We start from the raw sequence: 22,593 nt of genomic DNA, 5'->3' as shown, positions 1-22,593 counted from the left end.
ACTTTTTATCTTCACAAACAGAAATCTGTACCAAGTGAACAATAACTTCCCATTCTTCCCTTTGCCCTGCACTTGCTCTTCTTTCTGTTCCTATAAATTTACACATTCTAGATACCGCTTATAAATAGAATCTTATAATTCGTCTTTTTGTGTTTGGCTTATTTCACTTAGCATGTTTTTAGGGTTCATTCATTTGTACCATGTGTCAGAATTGCATTCTTTTTGTTAAAAAAAAAGTCATTTTTAAAAGGCTGAATAATATTATGTTGTATGGACATGTCATATTTTATGTGTCTATTTTTCTGTTTATGAAAATTTGTGTTATTTCTATCTTTTGGCTATTATAATTAGCAGTGTGTGGTTATCAACGTAGGTATTGTCATCGTTTTCTATTGTAGCCATCATAGTATATGTAAGGTCTTATCTCACTGTGGTTTTTATTTCACTTCCCTAATAATTAATTATGTTTCACATCTTTTCATATTCTTATTGGCTATTTGTATGTCTCTTCTGGAGAAATTTATTTTCAAATCCTTTGTCATTTTATTTTTGTTTCACATCTTTTTTATAACATATTGTTTAAACAGGTTAATGTGTTCCATTTTGGCAGATTTGTACATGTACATAATATCCTTTGATCGTATTCATCTTCCCCATTACCCCCTATCTTTTGCCTATTTTTAAATCAAGTTACTACCTTTTTATTGTCAAGATACAATATTATTTATTCTAGATACTTATCTGAATTGGAATATTTGCATATATGTAATGAGTTTGTGTCAGAGATGCGACCCAAGTCTAAACATGAGATTCATTAATGTTTCATATACACCTTATATGTACAACTAAAAGGTAATTTTATATAGTATTTTTAGTGTGCCTGTGTTTTGACTGACCTGTCACATGTGGTTAGGTGTGAAATTTTCCATTTATGACACGATGCTGGCCCTCAAAAAGCTTCAAATTTTGAAGTATTTCAGATTTCAGAATTTTAGGTTATGGATATTCCACCTACACCCCTTTATCTGATAAATGCTTTGCAAAGAGGATATTTAAAAGCACATCGTTTTGCCTGCCTAGCCAATTGTTTTGTTGCTAAAAGTAGTCATATGTGCTAGTGGTAATCATGAAGTATAAAAATGTATGGCATTCTTAATTTTACCAGTTATAGATAACTACTATTAATAGTACATCACCTGTCATTTGTTTTTCTAGTCATATATTTTTAAATAATTGAAAGTACATAACTTTGCATCCTGTTTTGACTTACCATCATATCATGAGCATTTTTGACATGACATGGGGGGGTTCTAACATTTCAAAAGACCCTAAGTATCTGTTTCTTGCCAGTTTCTGGGGACAGAGCTAGGGTCACAAAATGAACCACCCACAGTGCCTCCTTTAAAGAAATCACAACCTGTTCCATTAAAAACACAAGTGTGCCAGTAGCTTACATCGTGGAGAGATAGGTATTAAGACCCAGAAGTGTTACATGTGCATATAGCAGAGGACACCTCCTCTACTTCAGGCGAGTTTTAAGAGTCTTCCATGGAAGTGGTACAAATGGAGCTAAGTTGAAATTAAGTGATAAAAAATAATTTAAGTGGAAGGAAATGCTTACAGAAGGAATGAACTGTAAATGTAAAGGTATTGAATCAGGAGAGACTGTGGTGTGTGCCAGCAGCCATGTATAGGTAAATATCATTGGACATTCAGTGTCTTTGGGCAGGTGACAGGGCAGCAAGGGCCTGAGAAAAGTCATGATGAGAGTGGGTTTTATCCTGATGCCAAGGGGAATGCACAGGAGGAACTGAAGCAGAGCTGAGGTAGCAAGCAATTGATTGGCCATGGAGCAAGACCTGCAGAAGACATAGGAAGGGCCTCAGGGGCATCATGGGAAGCTGTGACAAGGAAAGGAATCAACAGTGGCTGTGGAACATGAGGCTTCCTGAGTCAGAGGAAAAGCCAAAAGAAGGCCTTCCCTCCCAGATGGAGCTGCTTGGGAAAAGCCTTTGGTGGCCTTAAGACCTTGAGATGTTAGAAGAGGGGATTGTGTTCTTTGCCGCTGTGGCCTAGCAACAGTAAAAGCCCTCAGCTCCTCTAGTGAGACAACCCTGGGCCAGCCCCTTACTCAATGAATGGGATGGGCAGTGGGCCATTGGTGCCTTTGTTCAGAGTAATCTTTCAGCAAAGGGGAGGGACAGTGTTAAGAAAGATCCCAGAGCAATGACAAGCTTGCCTCAGAAAACATATGTTGCACATGTAAGTTATAGCTGCCAGGAAGCCTGTTCCTGAATCTCATATTGAGAACTCCAATACAAGGCAGGTGGTTTCTTCCCCATTGCTAACTTCCAATTTGCTAAATAATGTTTGTTGAAAAATGATGTGTTAGCCTAAAATTATTATTTGTAATTTTAGTAGTGTTAGATGATTGAGGTCTACTCTTGTGCTACTTTATTGTCTATGAAAGAGCATTTAAAATTTTTTCTTGTTTATTTGTTGGATAAAGATAAACTAATATGTAATTATATCAATATTAATTATATTAATTTGACCTTGTTTCTCATTTTGATAGGAATGACCATCATCCCAGTTTTTCAAAGGTGAAGAATATTTATACTGATGGATTCCAGAAACCTACACATTTTATAAAACCAAATTTTAGAAGGTTTATTCAGAAACCTTACCTGGTAACATTAACATTCCAAAATTTTCATTTTTGTACATTCTTCTTAAATCTATATTTTTCACATTGTTTGTAACTGTTCATTAAATATGTGTTGTAACTCAGTGGCATAAGCGCCTGCAAGCAGGCAGTCGTGAGTTCGATCCCCAGTACCGATAAAAAGGAAAAAGACAAAAAAAAAATATGTGTTGTAACAGTCTGTCGAGGTTTATAGTTAATATAACAAATGAAATGCTCGTCTCTGATCTAGTAGAACTTTATTAGATTTATTATACTATCTTAAGTTTTTTAGGAATAACTTTATTTAAATAAAATTTAAGGCTTATTGTGATGGCACATGCCTATAATCTCAGCATTCAGGAGGCTGAGACAGGAGGATCTCTGTGAACTCAAGACCAGCCTCAACTTCATAGTGAAACCTTGTCTCAAAAATAACAACAAAAAAATTCTCCCGTTTTAGGTATACAATTTAATGACTTTTTTTTTAAACCGGTATCAGGGATCGAACTCACGACCATGCACTTGCAAGGCAGGCACTTATGCCACTGAGCTAAATCCCCAGCCCAATTTAATGACTTTTTAAAGTACATTTATCAAGATGTATAACCATCATTATAATCTAGTTTTAGGATATTTCCATCTTCTCATAAGAGCCCTCGTGCCTTTTAGTTATTCCTTAATCCCATTCTTAGTCAAGCACTGATCTACTATCTTAAAAGATTTGCCTTTTTTTTCTGGTACCAGGGATCAAACTCACAACCTTGTGCTTACCAGGCAAGTGCTTGAGCCACTGAGCTAAATCCCTGGCCCAAGACTTGCCTTTTCAAAGGGCAGCTCACAAAATGGTAGCTGTCTTCCATAAATAAGGGCTAGAATTATAGAAGCCAAAGTCAGCAAAACCTGCCTCCTATGATATTGAGAATTTTGTTCTTAGGTAGTAGGACCTCTTTAGCAACTTGTGATAAGATTTCTCTTTTGAATTTCTGAATAAGTAAATCATACATACATATATATTCATATTCCATATTCAAAAAGTCACCTCTTTTATATAGGAGTGTGATTTTTTTTACACTTCTCACAGGTGTGAGTGAAACTGACCTCTCACAAATTAGCATGGATCATGTGAAAGAACTATGTGTTCCTATAGCTAAGCTTCCTGCTCCCTGCTTTGTGCTCTTAATCCTATACATTTAAGTAGGTGTCTTTGAAATGTGCAAACTAGTTTTTGAAATAGGCCCTAAAATACATTAACCTATAGGAATACTTTTTCATGCAGAATTATACTATGCAGAGAAAAGATACTATTCCTCAGAAATTATTTGGAGTTGAGAGAAATCATCGTGGCTTTAAAAGACCTTTTAAGGTATTGTTATTTTTTAATTTAATTCAGACTTTGAATTTATACTTTGCATACACTATTGTGTTAAAATTAAAAGCTATTTTTTGTGGTATTCTTTCAAATAGTAGCTATACACTAGTGTTTCTGGTTATATGGGTATTTATAGTTAATTGTAATCTGTTTAATTATGACTTTTTTCCTCAGGACTTAATTTTCAACTTTTTAACCAAATTTTTTGCAAATATTACGTGAAAGCACAAATACATAAACAGTTACAAGTGGAGTGACTCTAGGTAGGGGAGCAGACAGGGTCCTGGCCCTGCTGCTAAGCCTATCTCCTAACCTCTTAAGATGTAAGTGCAGAGTGACCACACTTTTTCCAGGATTCACAGACTGATTGGCTCTGCCTGTAGACATACAATCTTCAGAGGCCTTCTAAATATCTGGAAAGATTCTGATACAGATGGCTTGTTAAAGCATATTTTATCACTAAATGCTAGTTATTTGTGTACCTATATCTGATATAAATGATAGTTTTTAATCAACCAGTATCTTTGATTATCCAGAACATTTCATCCATCAAACAAATAAAATTATAGCACAAAATACTATGTTTTTCCTTTCTTGCAAATGGTGAGATTTTTAAAAAAATCTATATGACCAAATTTCTTTTTAGGACAGATCCTTTATTCATACTTTTTACTCTAGGTAACTCCTTCCTCCTTCCCCTAAAAAAAGAAAAGGATTTTAGCTTTTTTTGGTGAAAGTAGCAGGTGAACTTGGTGTAGTAATGAGGTCATTAGACAGAAGTTGGTATGAGCAGAAAGGGTAGTATAAACTGTCCTAAAACCTTAGACTAGGAACATACATGAATGATCTATTACTACTTGGTTTCTTGACAGTCAAAATTTCTAGATGTTGAAAGGTTTCTTTTCACTGGGAGTATCATAATTTTTTGGATGTGGCATAGATTATATTTTATTCCATAGTTTATGTACCTAAAAAAATGTATGACATTGGGTTTTCTTTGATAGCTATAGCTACAGGGTATATAAACATGTTTTATACCATCTTTTAATCTCTTGAGTGATGAGAGATCAAACCAACTCTAAATGTGATGTCTGAATCATCTAGGGTCAGTATAGATTGAATGTTCATATCTAAGTGTTTCTACATGTTGCTCTTATCATTAGTTATATATATCTAATTGTATTTTTCTAAGATCATCACATGATTTATTTCCTGTTATCCTTTCTCCTTAAGGGAAGATTCTTTGGCATTAGTTATTAGAATATTTTCAAAATTAGGCCGGGGACTTAGCTCAGTGGCATAAGTGCCTGCTTCGCAAGTGCAAGGTCCTTAGTTCAATCCCCAGTATTACAAAAAAGAGAATATTTTCAAAATATATGCAGTAATTTTTCCTTTTCACCAGTCATTCAAAGTTGTTATATGATTACTTAGAAGATCACAGTTATTTTAGTAAAATCATGTGGAAAAATAATCCTAAGAAAGTATTTTATTAAAATTTGTTTTTCACATGAATTAAACTAAGTCAAGCCAGATAGTAATTAGCTTATAAGGTGTGTAAAAAAGGACCATGTCAGTCTGAAAATTAGCTCTGATATAACAAGTTTGTGTAGTTTCAGTGAAATTATAATATACCATTATGATTCTCTGTTATCTGAAATTTTCTGCATCCTTAAGAAAATAATTGGAGGGGCTGGGGATTTAGCTCAGCGGCATAAGCACCTGCCTTGCAAATAGGCGGTCGTGAGTTCGATCCCCGGTACCGATAAAAATGAAAAAGACCAAAAGAAATTAAACAAAAAAAAAAGAAAATAATTGGAAAATATGCCTGGAACAAGTACTTTGGTGTAAACTTATGTGCTTTATTATATATGACATTCACATTTTTAAAATAACTGTGAGAAGATGAATCTTAGTTCTTTTAATTATTCTGCTGTAATACTACCATTTGTATGTTTGTTTTGGCAACATTTCCCATGATTGTTTCCTGTTATTAAGTACTCTGGGGATGAAACGTAAATAAAATAAGCCAAAACCTAAGTTACAAAAAGATTAGGCAGGAGGATCACCAGCCTGGGTACTTTAACAACAAAGCAAGGCTTTGTGCATGCTAAGCAAGCATTCTGTCACTCTTCCCCCAGATCTACACACTTATTTTTTTATAGGAGGATTTAACTGGATGATTATGGGGAGAAGTCCCTTCCATAGTCAGGAGTTTAACATGAAGCCTCTTCTAGTGAGTTAGCAAGTAGCTAAGGTGTGATGTTGTTTTTGTTGTTATTGTTTTTGTTGTTTGCAATATTAGGGATTAAACATAGGACCTTTGTATTTAGAGCCACATCTCCACCCCTCTTTTTATTTTTTATTCTGAGACAGGGTCTTGCTATCTACTAAGTTGCCCAGACTGGGCTCAAATTTGTAATCCTGTATCAGCCTCCCAGAGTAGTAGGATTACAGGTATGTACCACTATATCCGGCTTTAAGACTTACTAAGGCAGAGATGGACTTCATCTATGATGTTTGGGCTCCTGTCCCTTTTGTTTTAGATTATTATAGGAAAATGCTTGGAAATGCAGGTGACCATGAAGAATATATGTTACAGGGACTGAGGAATGCAGGTTTAGAGAATTGTGCAGGAAAGATTGGGAGAGAATTGGTTCATAACAACACTGATACTGACAACACTGAAGACTATCTTCCTTTGGCCCTAGCACTACATTACAGAACCAATTCCTCTCATTAGCCACTTGGGAAACAAATATTGTCCTCTTAGGTCTATTATAATACTGGATAGTATGCAGGATAGGAATTGGTCTTTATAATTCATATCAGCTCTAATTTTTTTGTGGTAAAGAGAGATTTAGTTGAAGACATTGACATGAACAAAGTTAAAAATATTTGGTCCTTAATGTCTTCTTCCCCCACTGGCATTTGACATTTTCACTATGAATCAAAAGAATAATTACAGTTCATTAGAGATTTTGAAGGTTATATTTTAGCATAATGAATTTCCAGAATTTACTCAATTCTTCTTAACAGTTTCAAAAATTAATTTTATGTTTAAAAAGCTTTTTAAATGGTATATAAAATAAACTAGAAAATCAGTTGAAAGAAATGTGCTTTGATGTCATTATTAATATCTTCTTCCCTTTTAATATCTATAGTGCCTAAAATCAAGGAAAGCTGTAAAAGCCAGTCGTTTTCCTATGTGTTATACTGATAGACTTGAAAACTGTAGTTTTGGTAACATTTCCTTCTTTCCTTTACAGAATTACTTTAGAGGTGGCAGATTCCAGCCCCAGTATAAATCAGACCTAGTACAAAAGAGCTTGTACATTCAGGCTAAATATCAGCGTTTACGGTTTGCTGGTCCAAGGGGATTTATCACTAATAAATTCAGAGACAGGTCATCAAGGAAAGAACAGGTTAGTTGGTTACAATCATTTAAAAATAGCTACTCTGAACTTGTAAATTATCTGTGTTCATTAAGTTTTGGGTTTTTCATTTAGCTTTGGTTTAAGAAACAACTTAGGTTTTTAAAATGTTTTTACTGCACAATAGTTGAGGTAAAACTTCAAGCAGTAAAGCTAATAAAATTGTGAAACTATTTAACCTTTAAAGTGCTTAAGTGCTGTTAGCTATTACAGCTGAGATACGTTTGATATGCTAGCTATATGAGCTTTTTACTTTGGAATTTCTGTTGTATAGTTAATCTTTGAAAAGATAAAAACTTTTAACTTGGGGTCGGGCATTTAGCTCAGCGGCATAAGCACCTGCCTTGCAAGCAGGCTGTCATGAGTTTGATCCCCGGTACTGATTAACAAAAAAAAAAAAAAAAAACTTTTAACTAATACATTTTAGTCTTTTACAATGTAAATTATCTGAAAATACTGAACTGATTCTAAAAAAATGTACATAATTACAAAACATGCTAACTCATCCCCCCCTTTTCACATACTTTTAATTGCAGTAAAATATATACAATGTAAAATTTGTCATTTTAATCAGATATAAATATACAGTTCAATAATCTTAATTACATTCATAGTGCTGTACCATCATTTCCATTATAAACTCTTTTTTTTGGTACCGGGCATCGAACTCATGACCTCTTACTTGCCAAACAGGAGCTTATACCACTGAGCTAAATCCCCAACTCCATTGTAAACACTTTAAAAATGTAATCTTGACAAGTAAAAATTATATATATTTATAATGTTAAACTTACAACTTTGATATATATTCATTTTGGAATGGCAAAATGAACATATTTAGCATATGCATTATTTATGTACTTATTTTTTGTTACAAGAACACTTAAAATCTAATCTTTACAACTGTACAATATGTTGTATCTTCCTGTTCTTATCACCATCCTCCCAGGCTCTGGTAACTACCATTTTCCTTTCTACATCCAGTCAACTTTTCTAGATAGCATATGTGTTGAGGACCTAATGATAATTTTCTTTCTGTGTCTGGCTTGTTTCACATTACATAATGTTTTCCAGGTATATCCACATTTTCACACAGGTCAGGATTTCTTCTTTTTTTTAAAGACTGGATACTGTTCCATGGTATAAATACACTACATTTTCTTTATCCATTCATTCGCTGATGGATACTGAAGTAGATTCTATCAGGCTTACTTTTAACCAAAAGTTTCTTTACTCAGTAATTTGAAATGCATACTCTTAGTTGTGGGTTGATTTTATTTAAATCAGCTATATTAGTATTTGAAAATGCAGCATAAATATGAAATAAAATTTTTTTCTACATAATTACATGTTAAATGAGAACAATAGCACTATATCAATTAAGCATATTTTTCAACTTTTAAAGTTTACTATTTCATGATTTTAGGTTATTGTCTTCTAAAAAATGTACATATCTCTAGTTTTGTAGTTGAAATAACCCAACTGTCGTTTAATAAATTTAGAATCAGATCTTTCTCTAACTATTCATCTTTAGGAAGCCTTTTCACTGGACTTGCTTAATAGTTTTATTAAACCTTAAATACTTTGCAAAAGATGGACCTATTGAATGACAGTTGATTGTTTTAGGGGTTATAGAATTAAACAGAATGTCTTCTGTAACCTCTCCTTTTCCTCAGTTTTAACTGAGTACCTTAGACAAGGTTTCTAATTTCATTGTATGTATCATTCATGGTTTTCGGAAAGCCATCTCTTTTTAAAAAAGCGTAAGTGACATTGGAACCATTTCCCCCTCATATTCTGCCTTACTGTGTCAGTCCATAGCAGAGCTTGGATAGAGCTTCTGCTTCTCTCCCTGCCTTGTAGGACAAGTTTCTTTGCAGCAGATATAGATATTCTTTCCCAGTCCCAGGTGGTAGCCTGACTGTTCTCAGGGAAGCTACTCATTGATTTCCACTTTAGGACCAAGGCCAAGACAGGCTTTTTCCTCAGTTGCAAGGTTGATTTTCTGGTGCAAAGTGTTTGTTTCTCTTCTGTTAGCTCTGTGCTGAGCTTTGAGTTTTAGTTTCATTTAACTCCATCTTTACAAGTATTTTTTAGATGATTTGGGCCTCCTGAATGCTTAACTTTTCTTAATGCTATTTGCTTCATTTCGTTACCCTTTACAACAAATGGAAATTAGACCTTCAGCGTAGAAAATAGGAAGTGTGTCCTAGAAAGAGCTACAATCTTTAGAATCTTCGATCTTTAGGGTTGGCTTTTTGTATCATCTAGAAAGTAGCAGTTGTAGTTAGAGTCCATTGTGGTCCCAACCCTACCTTCCTATTGCTGTTGCTGTTCTCTGCCATCCTAGTACTTTAGAAGTGGTCCCAACACAGTGGCTTCTTTAAAAAGCAATGTCTACCACTCATCCAATGTTGAATGCTCTTTTTCTTAGCCCTACTACACTGGATCCTACTTCATATATTTTTGTATCATAGCTACTTTGACCCAGGCTTTCCCAGTTTGAACACTGTCAGTACCTGCAGCCAAGCCAATGCCAGTTGATATATAGATTTGTGTTTGAACAAAACCCACCCCTATACGAACAGCACTAAATAAATTTCCTGCTATTAGCATCCAATTTAACAGTTGGGCTTCATTTTTCTAACTTTAGGGAAAGGAATGAGGCATTACTAAGGTCTGAACTAAGGTACTTAAAATTATCTTGTCCTTTAAGTTATCCCAATAGTATTGTGCTACTGATATCCCATACTGTGTAGATAAATTAATATGGCTTGGACCTATCAGGCTGTTTTACCTCAGGCTTTGTGCCCTTAAAAAAAAAAACACAGAATGAAGGCATGAAATCTTTGGCTTCTTTTAAGATCCCTTCCCTTTCTCCTTAAATTAGAGACATTTGTGCTCAAATTGAGTTATGGGTTATGAGATAACATTTACATCACCTTTTTTCATCATGCTGAGGATCAAACTGAGGGCCTTGCACATGCCAGGCAAACATGTTATCACTGAGATATACTCTTAATCTGCATTTGTATCACTTTTTATCCCAAGCTTTAAGCATCAGAGGAACTTTGAAGGTCCTGCCCTGGAAAGACACCTTAGTTTGGGTAGCATCTTTGCACATTTTGGCTTTTTGCTCTGTTTGTCGTGGAGTTCATTTTTTGATAATTAGAAGACTGTTACCCAAATTAATTATGGATGTATGATTAAATGATTCACCTAAGTGCCCCAAAATTAGATACAAACTTACTTATTCCTACATGCCTCAAAATCCATTAGAAATATTTAGGCAGTTCTTTTCTGGACTCCTTACCCTCCTTCCCAATTGAAATGCCTTGACTAATCATATGTAGCTTGAGCATCTTGTATTTGACATTTGTAATTCAGTCTGGTTATTGTACCATTAGACTGTATGCTTCCTGTCTGTAGCACAAAAAAAAAAAAGCCTTGGGAACTGATGGAGGCGGATCCTAGATATGCTCCTTGTAAGTCCTCTTTAACTTACGAGAAAAGTGTCTTCCTAAACTTGCATTGGCTTCCCAGCTGCCTATAAAATAGAAAGACTACCAAGCAGAAGTAGAAAATGTGGAACTGACACTCTTCTTTACTCATCACATACTGATCATATTAATCTCATTCTGACACCCTAAGTTTCTTTTACTGGGTTTTTTTCTTAGTTCTGTGCTTGGGATGGAAGATGGGGGTTGTGTCTATTATCCTGCAATAAGTCTTCTCTTTTATCCACTAACATTTAGAAGTGTCTTCCCTTAAATATCTCCTGCTTATCACAGAAAGTTAATAGACACTCTTATGGGTCTGATTACAAATCAGGAGAGGACAAAGAATCTAGTAAGTAAAAAATTTATGAGATACCTCTGAGACCAGTGCTGCTGAAAAACTGTCAGCAGTTGTGCATTTGGTCAGTAGGCATGGAGTTCCTTAGCATCCTAGATTCTCCAGCAGTTCTTAAGTGACTGTAAGCTGTATGTCTATCAGGTCGGTACCCATAGGTAAGAAAGACAATGCAGAAAGGATGTTAGAGAATGAGATGTGTAGCCTTGGAGGTTAAAAGAAACCTTGACAGTCATGGAGTACAAAGATAGAATGGGAACCAAGGTTAGAAGAACCAACAGGAACTTATTGTGTACCTGCTACATCTGAGCTGAGGTGTGCCAGATGAAAAGAATGTGTTCATAGGGGCTGGGGGTTTAGCTCAGCGGCATAAGCGCCTCCCTAGCAAGCAGGCAGTCGTGAGTTCGATCCCTGGTACCAATAAAAAGGAAAAAGACAAAAAAAAAAAAAAAAAAAAAAAAAAACAAGAATGTGTTCATAAAGACATCACTGCCTCTAAGCATGTGTGACCTGGAGCCTCCTCCTGACTTCCCTGTCTTATTTGGTGATTTCCCTCCTTTCATACATTCTTTTACATTATAAGCATTTCCTAGTGTAATATTTATTATTCTCTTTTCTTATTCCTTCTACTTGGTTTAATTGCTCTCACTTCTTCCCAAGATTTCACCTTCATTGCTGTCAATGTCTTTGATCCTGCCTACTATCCAAACCTCCAGATGTTCAGCTGCCTCCTAGGTACCCTTGCATGGCTACCCTAAAAGCACAACTTTATTTAGCATGTTCAGAGTCAAGCTTTTACTGTAACATGCATGAGTGACCCTCAAAATATGCTAATTGACAGAAGCCAGGCACTGTATGATTTTATTTTACTGTATGATTTTATTTTGTCCAGGACAGGCAATGTCATAGAGAATAGATTAATGATTTCCAGGGACTGAGGGGTTAGGAGAACATTGTGGGAAGAATAGGGTTACTGCCAAGGAGCCTAGGGTTTCTATTTAAAGCAAGAAAAATAATCTAAAAGTGACTGTGGTGATTAGGTGGTTGCACAGCTCTGTGAATATATTAAAAAGCCACTGAATTGTTTACTTTAGAACTTTATGGTATTTGACTTACATATCAATAAAACTGTTAAAAATATTGTCAAGTTTGTTGTCCTTCCCAGACTACTTATTTCCTCTCAAGGTCCATAGCTGTTGCAGCTATCCAAGCCAAAGTAAAAACCTGTACTTCTAATCAGTCCTCCCAAGTTCTTCCAACTAGAAGATTCCAAATCATTCTGTCACTCATTCATAACTTCATTCATTCATTCATTTTAATATCTGCATATTATTCTACTGTATGGATATATTATTTATTTCTATGCTTTTCAAATCTTTTTGCTCACATGGTCTCAAATTTTGTAAAACTTTCTACCTTGTGGCACATTTTAGAGTACCTATTTTATCATGAATTGTTTTAACATACATAAATTTCTGGCATATTATAAACACCAACAACCTTAAATGAAATCTGAATCACTCTTTGAAATCCCTTCAGTGAAACCTGCATATCACTGGCATTTGACAATTGTAATCATCCATTTTTTAAATGTACTAATAATCTCTTTTAACACTAAGAAATTTTGTATTTCTTTTTTTGCCTTGTATTTGGGTTCCATTCTGCTTATTTCAAAGAATTTATATTTAAGCCGGGCATGGTAGCACACTCCTGTAATCGCAGCACTGGGGAGATCAAGGCAGGAGGATCATTGCAAATTCGAGACAGCCTGGGCTACAAAGTGAGCTCAAGGCCAGCATGAACTGCATAGCAAGACCCTGTCTCAAAAAAACCAAAGAAAAAAATAAAAAGAAATTTATCTTTAAAGGTATTTCATTGCTCATTAAATCTAATATAGCATGCAATATTATTATTAGATTTTTGTTTCTGGTAGAGGTTAAATATTTTCTTTCAATTGATTTACTATTAGAGTGAATCAGAATACCATAAGTATATTACAAATTTTGTTAAGTTGACTAAACAAAATAAATACTAGAAATGCATTTATTTTTTCAAAAGCTCATATATTCATAGATAAATATTAATTATTACTAGTAGAATAATACAGTACTTAAGTATCTTTTTTTTGGTACCAGGGATTGAATTTACAACTATGCACTTGCAAGGCAGGCACTTATGCTGCTGAGCTAAATCCCCAGCCCTGTACTCAAGTATCTTAATTCTGTTTTTTCTTTTTATAGATGTAAGTGCTGAGAAACCTTGTTTATATGATTATATAAATGGGAATGCAAAGACTTCCATAATAGTAATGCTACTAGTGGTGTAAGAAAAAAAAAACAACTATTATGTCATGGGTCCCCATGTTTGATGGCGACTTAGAGGACTCAGCATCTAGTTGTATTTATGATTGATTTATTCTAGACATCAACTGAAATACACACAACAAAATCAGCCAAAGGAAATGGCACATGATGCAAAGAATAGAGGAAACCAGGTACAAATTTTGAAGGGTCTTCTCCCAGTAGAGTCACACAAGACATGCCAAATTCTCCCAGTAATTTAGCAATTTAAGATAATTCATATAAAATGTTGCCAGCCTGAGCAGCTCACTGAACAGTTAATGTTAGGCACTCTCGTGAAATTTACATTCCTAAATACTGGCCAAAGACCAACATCACATGCAGCCCTTGCAAAGACAGCAGTCAGGTCTGCAGCCATATTTTCAAACCATAGTTCATAGATGCTAAATGATTTAAAAGAGGAGTACCATGGTAGGAATGGCTAGGGCATTTAAGTATGTTCATTGCTACTGCCTTCATGGAAGAGGTAGGTTATAAGCTAAGGCATAGAGGAGAGCCATGTTTGGCAATAGATTGTAGGATTAGGGAAAAACTGGTTTGTGCAAATGAGAGGGATCCTTATGCTAAATTCTTCATGCTAGGAGCTGGGTAAAATACTTAGGATTTGAAGTAGTAGCAGTCAGTCATTTTCCTTGATTGAGAAGAAAAAAGTGGTACTTTAGGGTGATCATTTGGTTAGCGGTAGATAGCGGGGTTCTAGAAAAGAGAGATGGAGTCCAGGAAGAACAACGAGGGAACATTTGCAATGACCCAAGTACCAAGTTACAGAAACCTAGGTGAAAAGGCACTTGGGCATCTAGTTCAGCAGTCTGTCAAAATAGGCTTTCAGATCATTAGAAGGATGGGTATAAATTTGAAAGATGGTATGGAAGAAGCCATGTGAAGGATGAACTAGTTCAGAATAAAGTGCACATTTTTATATACAACACCAGTGAAAATTTTCTTTAGGATTATTATAGTTATAATTTCCTTTTAATGTTGTTAGTAGGTAGCATTTTGCTTGAAAATATATTTATGTGATTTTATGTTGTGTAATAAGGAAATAGAATATAGTGAAATCTACCTCTATTTAAAGGAATGATATTGAAAATATATAGATAGATACATAGATAGATAGATTGTGTTTTGAACATTTCATTAACCAAAACAGAAAAATAAGAATTTTCTATCGTCACTGTTTCTGATTGGAATTAAATAGCTCCATACTAATATAAATGCCAAAAATAAATCAACTTTTAAATTTCTTTCAGTTTTAATAATGTAAGATCCTAGGAAAAGGTAAGGATATATGTATTAATAAATTTTTATTTTTAATGTCCCTGAAAAATGTCATTGTACCATTTTTGTTTTTATTAGTTGCATGGTCTTATGTCCAGTTTATGGTTAGTAATTTAATATTTTGTATAGTACCACAAGCCCAGTTTATGGTTAGTAATTTAATATTTTACATAGCATCACAACACAAAATCCATGTTCATTACCCTTTAATTGTAGTCTTAACTGTTTATGTGAATTCCTTTTCCCAAATTTACTGAAAATTTGCATCCTTTAAAGTTATAGGTAGAGGTCTAAAAGCAAGAAACCTTTTTCCCTTCTGATAGCTTTCTCTGCAGTTGTCAGTTATTAGAAGAGTCCATATAGTTTTAAAATCAGTGATACCATATGATGGGAAAGATAGAGATATTAGCTTGAGGTGGTACTTGTGTCACATCAGGCTCCATCATGAAGAGACTCAGGTTTAAAAATCTTGAATTTATACTAGGGAGCCTCCACTGAACTCACCCAGATAGGCAGATACCATTTCCATCAATCTATTAATACCAGTGTTACCTAGTGTCATATGTTTTTTTTTTCTTGTCTTACTGTGTCCTGTTGTTACTTTGCATCTTTGGGGTCCCACATACCTTTGTGGAGATCTTGAGGTGCAACTAGTACTCCATTAATTAAACTATTTTAAGAATTGCACTGTGAATTCTAGCTCAGGTGTTAAAACTGGCACTTCTTTTGAAGTCTGTATTTCTCTTGTTTTCTCTCAATAGGAATATACAAACGTTGCCACAGAAACCTAATATGGAATTGTTGCAAATGGAAATGCCACTACGAGAGGATATTTGGGAGCATCTCTTTATTTCAGGATTTAGAATTGTCACTAAGGCACTAATACTGTAACTTTCTTGACAAAATAACTTTATTTTTCAGTAGTGGAATACTGCAACTTTTTTACACTTAATTGCTTTTAAATTACAGTATTCAATCTAAAAGTTATATTAACCACACTTTCTTTTGCAAAAGTTTGAATAGAATCACTTGAAGGGCATTATTGGTTGTTGCAGTTTTTTCTCTGAGCATGGTTTCATCTAGAGAACTTAACCAAGTTATATCTGGACGTCTATATGTTCAAATTTTTGTTTATGTAATAAAACAAAAACATCTGAATTGTATAGTGTCTGTACATGAAAGAACTTTAAACAGTGGCCTTACAGTAGTAATTTTTATACCAAGTTTTTCTTTTTCTGATAACATTTTGGCTTATAACTTGAAGTTTTCTTAAGTTTCTGAAGATCAAGGCCTATATAATTCATACATTTCATATTACAATGTAAGAAGGCTAGGGAAAAGGTGCTTCAAATTTTCCATCAGGTAGTTGTGAATGCACTGAATTTTTAGTAATCTGTTCATTCAGTTTTTCCAAAACTATTTGCTGTTTTCCAGTTCCAAAATGCTATTGTGGAAATACACAAAGATTTTGTAACCTATATTCCATCTTATTTTTCCCTCAGGGCAAGCTTCTGCATATCATATTTTTAAAGGCTTTTAAACAATCTGACAGACAAAATCTCATATTTGAAAATTGTACTTTACTACTACACCATTACACATTTTGCAAGCACATCTTATAAAGTATTTTCAGTTCAGTTGATATGTACTGTGTACCTACTATGTGTAAGATACAATTGATGGGTTTTAAATAAAATTTTTAGGTCCCAGTACTTTATTTCTTTGTTTTATGTATTTTGCTTAACAGTCCATATACATCCCAAACTAAATTTTTTGTGAAATTTCTTATTTGTAATAAAATATTGTTGCTCTTTCTGCTTGAATAAGTTACTTATTCAATTTATATGAACAGTATCTTAATTTTCTATGACACTTGCAATCTTAGTGTCTTATTTATCTCATTGCTGGGATAAAATACTTGGCAGCCAAAAATTAAAGGAGAGGTTTATTTTAGCTCACTGTTTCTGCCTCAGTCCGCAGTCTGGTAGCTCCAAGGCAGGGCAGAGGGGAACTGCTTAAGGCAGGGCATCCATGAAGCAGAGAGATCAAGGGAGAAGCCATGGCAGGAGAAAAATGTTTCCAGGCTGTGCCCCCAGGGATCCTCCTCTTCTGGCCATGCCCACCTCCTAATATCAACACAGCTATCTATAAGCCCCCATAATGCAGTCACTTTCAAAAAGCCCTGCCTCTGAGCACATGAGGTTCTTGTGGGACACCTAGATGGAAACTAACACGTGTATAGGACCTGTTGATCTTTAATGCTGTTCAGCACCTCTGAAGACAGAGCTTTCTTAATTGAAATGTAGAGGTTGATAACTCATTTTTTTCATAACTGAATTATGAAAAATTTTAGCTGCAATCGTTTAATTTTTTCCCATATCTTAAAAATATGGGACAACCGGTACCTTAAATGAGTCAGTGTAAGGGGTCAGCACACTGGACTCATTGCTAACTGGGCAATAAATTTAGGTAGATAGCCTGCATTATACTGTGTACTATCTCTGCAGGTCAGGATCTTCCAACTTATTTAATATAACTGTTACAGTAAGAAAGAAATGCACACACACACAATAGTGTGACAACTTTATATTATGCAGTTATTTATCAAATCTCTCAAAAGCTGGGGATATAGCTCAGCAGCATAAGCACTTGCCTGACAAGTACAAGGTCATGAATGAGTTCAATCCCCCGTACCAAAAAAATCTTTCTAAATTTTTTTAAATTACTGATTTCATTTGTCCCCATATTCTAAAGAATTATTTTGAACTTTGAATACTTGCTTATTTGATTGAAAGCTATTTATTTCACAGATAACTGTGCTGAAATTTCATTAATAAACCAAAGGACAAGATACATGTCCTTACCTTTATGATATGAACAGTTTATAAGGGAAAATGAGCATTAAACAGAAATGAAACTTCGTAAATGACATTGATTTTATAGTTTTATTTTTTATTATAGCACATAAGGGCAAAATGGTTGATTTAATACTACTCCACAACAGATTCCATATTTGGGCATATTTGGGTATACTTTGGCACTATCTCAAGATGCAAAGCATGCAATATATAGCTATAGACAGATGGATGATAGGTAGATATCCTATTCAGAAAACATTGCTTTTTAAAGATGTATAGCCTAGAGAAGAAATACACGTTTTATAATTTTGAGTACAGAATAATGACAGTGACCTTGTTGGTCTTGTTCACCATAGTATCCTCAGCATCCAACATCCTACTTGATACTTAAAAGGACCTCATTAAATATTAACTGATGAATGAATGAGTATTAAGTAGAATGAGTCTATTAAGATTTACATGTGCCGGGTGCAGTGGCACATGCATGTAATCCCAGCTACTTAGGGGACTGAAGCAGGAGGATCTCGAATTTAACCCTAGTCTGTGCAACTTACACCCTGTCTCCAAGTAAAAATAAAAAGGACTGGTGATACAGCTCAGTGCAAAGGCCAGTAACAGTTGTTCAATCTCCAGTACCACAAAAACAAAAATCACAACTACAGATTGAACCTTCACATGGAAGTTGACCAGAAGGTTATTCAGCATTTTTCATTGACTGGAAAGAATGCATAAGACTTGACAACTTTTTGATGAACTCATAACTTTAGCCCCCACTCCCTCTGCACAATGTGTTATGTCCTTTGGTGGGACAACGAAGTCAAAGATAATAAGACATGGATGGTACTTGCCTTGAGGAACATATCAAACTATTACTGGGCAAGAGATTTGCAAAGAACAAATTTGTAAAAGTAGTAGTACTATAACAAGTATAAATGCAGAAGGCGGAGAGAGAAGTTGACAAACCCTTGTTAACAATCCCCTTCAAGTTTCTTTCCTCATGGGTTTCACGATCGTAAGGTACTATTCTGGTGTTCTTATTGGCTTTAAAAATTGATCCATTGAGGAAACAGTAAAGTGCATGCAGGATCTCTCCATTATTTGTTATAGCTGCATGTGAATCCAAAATTATCTCAGTATAAATTAATTTTTTAATTTATTTATTTTTTGGTACTGGGAATTGAACTCACAATCTTGTGCTTACCAGGCAAGCACTTAAGCCCTGAGTTAAATTCCTGGCTAAATAAAACTCTGTTAAACTACCCATTGATTAAGCGATTTGTACTCAATCTAGAGCAGCCCAGAATATTAAAGAGAAGGGGCAAGTAGATTAAGAAAAGAGTTCAATAAGCAGGGAGGGCATGGAGGGAGTCACCACAAGGAAGGCTGTGGCGGCTGTCTACCCAGACAAAGTGCAAGTTTTGTGTGATATAAGCTCTGATACGGGAAGGGCTCTGGTGGCCGGTGTGAACTGATTTATTTAGTGACAGTGTAGGGGATTGGGTAAACCTTTATATTCCTGAGCTTTGGCAAATTTTTGGGAGGGAGAAGCCTTAGGGGCTTCTGGGAAAAAGGAGGTGTGTATTATCATGGCGTAGCTTTGAACCATTGCCATGATGATTGTACTGTCTCTCAGGCAGGCGGACCTAACACCATAAAGTTAGTGCTCCCTTGTTGGTGATGGGGACCATCAGTGTTATTACCACACTCGTTAGCCTCCTTCTGAACTGGTTCGTAGCCTCTTGGGGGAAGTGGGTCCTTGGAGCCTCTTTAGTACCATAGTTTGGTCTGTAAATAGGTTGGTGGCAAGAGTACTAAGACTGGATGGCGTTAATCTGGGAAGCATTGCTGATTTTATAGCAGCTGGACAGTTTTCCTTATTAGTGTCTGTCTGTCAGCATAGTTGTGACATCATTTCACCATGGTGGAAGGGACTTAGCTCTGAATTTATATAGAAAAAGCATCTGGATTTCAGCCTTTCAATAGCTTTGAGAAAACTAGAAGTGCCTGCTCTTGAGCCTAGTAGACGTCTAGGCAAGATGGGTCTTCCCAACAGGATGTACTGCCAACATTCAGCTATCATAATGCCCTTGAGGATCCTGGACCTGGAACTCCTTCCCCATTGGACATGAGCAGCATTTCCAGAAAGCCAGTGATTCTAGAGTACAAGTATCAGCTCCTTGCCAAGGGGCAGGAGGGAAAGGACAGTGTGTTTCTCCACCCCCACCCCTAATATGATTGTGTCAGTGGCCACAGTTACGGTCTGTGTCTGGCTGTTTCCACCACACGAAGTGTCATGTGGTCATAGGGGTGGGCTTTTTGAAGACAGCTTGTTAACTCTAACCTCTTGTTTTCATGTCCTCTCCTCAAGAAATACAGTTACTTGCCAGAGATTTGGCTCAGTGGCATAAGTGCCTGCATGGCATGTGCAAAGTCTTGAGTTCGATCCCCAGTACAAAAAAAAAAAAAAAAAAAAAAAAAACAACCAGAAATAGAGTTATAGCATTTTCAGTTTGACTCAGCAGAGGGCCTGGGGCCTCACTTTGTAAACATCCTCATCCTGTGCAAGAGCAGGGAATGGAGATGATGCAAGCGCTGCACCTATCCTAGGGGATGGTAGCCTGCTTACGAAAAGAGGCTTGCTTCCCCCTTTTGCTCTTGCTTATTCTGTCTTCTACCGCCTTGAACTGTTGTGCCTCAGTCATGCCACCCTGCCTTGGAGCCAGCTGATTATGGACTGAAACCTCCACAAACTAAGCTAAATAAACCTTTCCTCCTTTAACTTTGAGTGTCAGCAGTGAGAGACATGTAACTAACACAGCACTAATAATACAATGTCCTAGTAAAGACTAAAGCCAGCCTTGTGATTCATGAATTCTCTAATCATGAAAACCAAACCTGCAGAGTGGAACAATAACAAAAGTAAGGAAGCAGCCTACTTCAGCCCAGCCCACCCCAAAATCTTCTAAGTAGAAGCCTGGAATCATTTCTGATTCCTCCACAGCCTTACCTGGCCCAAGTGCTAGCGTATGGACCTAGCAGTAGGAGAGAAACTTGTCAGTAAATGGAGCCTCTCTAGACCAAGACCTCCTGCAGAAGTCTGATTTAACATCCAGTCCTACAAAGAAACTCAAAAGCCCTCTCTCATGAGCTGATCTGTGACAGGTGACCTGAATGAGTAGTCATCCTGCAGGCTTCAAGCCATCCAAGATGGGTATCCCAGTGATAGAAAGATAGGAACAACTGTGATGAACCCAAAATCTCTAACCCTGTGACATGAATGTGCTCACATTCACTGAACTCTTAAGCACTATCCCAGAGACTGAATAGAGTTTCTTGCACCCTACTCTTTTATCTTGACTCTGACATTAGGAATGCCTCTTAAACTGAGGCCAGAGCTAGAGACATAAATAATTTCTGAAAAACATCAGTGTAAAATTTGTCCTTGTGGGGCTGGGGATTTAGCTCAGTGCATAAGCGCCTGCCTTGTAAGCAGGCAGTCCTGAGTTTGATCCCCGGTACCGATAAAAAGCAAAAAGACAAAAAAAAAAATTTGTCCTTGTGTAGAAGAAACCATCTTGTAAATGCTTTCAGGTTAGTCCAAGATAATCTCAGCAGTAATCTTTGGCGGACCTCATTATCTATTTTTGTATCATTTATTCTAGACAAGAACTTGGATCATTGATAATTATATAAGTGGTATTCATGCTATTCCAAGACCTATTCTGGTTCTTTTATCCCTATCAACATGAGCACTGACAAATCGTAGAATAGAGGTGCCCACTGGCTAGTATGGGCAATTTTAGCCCTCTTAACTGCCACTGTTATACTCCAGCCTTGTCAATTTAGGGCACCTATCTGTGGGGAACCACCTGGATGACTCTCCTTCAACAAAGAGCCATTACCTCCACTTTGTCTAAACCTGGCCCTATCTCCATATACCTATATGTACAGAGTTGGCTAAGCTACTTCCTTTTCCCTTCAACTGGCTCTAAGCAATGTAAATAGGGCTGGATGAGGTACTGATGTGTAATCTTTGAAGCTAGGTGACATTTGCTGTTTCCTCAAGCTAGGTGACAGTGGCTGTTTCTCCACCCCAGAGTCTCCCTAAACATGGTTGAGCCTGGGAGGATGCTCAACGCTCTAGGGCTCAAGGGCTCCAGGACTGTTAACTGAGTTGAGCAGCCTAAAAATAAGAGGCTAATACTTCCCAGGGCAGAAAAGTTTTGCACTTCAAAGCTGAAGCACCACCCCTAAAACATTAAATGCTACCTCAGTTGTGTTACACAGATTTGTCTTTCTGCATATCCTCTCTGCATATTGCAGAGGTGCTTTCAGGGTTCCTACCTAGCCTAGCTCATGGTACTTATGTATCTACCCCATTCTCAGTCACTCATCCTCAAAGCCACTTCCTTCTTCACAAATTACTAAAATCTGAGTAAACCCTGGGTTGAGGCCTTTATGCTGATAGCCCTTCATCCAGGCTGGACTCAGGACTTATTGACCTCCCATAAATATAAATATGGCTTAGTATCTTTATTCTCACCAGGGTTGCACTGGAAGTGGAATTAACTCACTAAAATTCCAATAACATTTCCATGGGATTACAACCTTCCTGGACTGTGACAAGGAAAAGGGATATTTATACCTAAGGCCTATTTGAGATCTAGATATACTTCACAGCTAGGCTTGGCAAGAACCATTCTTTCCAGGCTAAAACTGGAGTCTTCTTGCTTTTTGGTCATCCTCCTGGACAACTTTG

At 36.1% G+C, this 22,593-nt stretch overlaps 1 protein-coding gene across 9 annotated transcripts in view; it reads left to right on the top strand.

Moving 5' to 3' along the window:
- Bclaf3 (BCLAF1 and THRAP3 family member 3) overlaps positions 1-16,802 on the top strand; it is a 51,272-nt gene extending 34,470 nt beyond the window's left edge. For 5 of the 9 annotated variants that reach the window (XM_063243045.1, XM_063243041.1, XM_003466418.5 and 2 more), the window contains 4 exons: positions 2,576-2,690; positions 3,963-4,049; positions 7,322-7,477; positions 15,738-16,802. In XM_063243045.1, coding sequence (XP_063099115.1) covers positions 2,576-2,690; positions 3,963-4,049; positions 7,322-7,477; positions 15,738-15,767 — 388 coding nt within the window. In that variant the 3' untranslated portion in view covers positions 15,768-16,802. Of the gene's footprint in view, positions 1-2,575; positions 2,691-3,962; positions 4,050-7,321; positions 7,478-14,948; positions 14,977-15,737 lie in introns of all 9 variants that reach the window. The other 4 variants (XM_063243040.1, XM_013148921.3, XM_063243044.1 and 1 more) reach the window with 4 other exon arrangements.
- The last annotated feature ends 5,791 nt before the right edge of the window (positions 16,803-22,593 follow it).

Source organism: Cavia porcellus, unplaced genomic scaffold, assembly GCF_034190915.1.
Source record: "Cavia porcellus strain 051 isolate PalLab524CR breed Dunkin Hartley unplaced genomic scaffold, mCavPor4.1 scaffold_33, whole genome shotgun sequence".
NCBI classification, from domain to species: Eukaryota; Metazoa; Chordata; class Mammalia; order Rodentia; family Caviidae; genus Cavia; species Cavia porcellus.
This window is presented reverse-complemented; position numbering and strand designations above follow the sequence as displayed.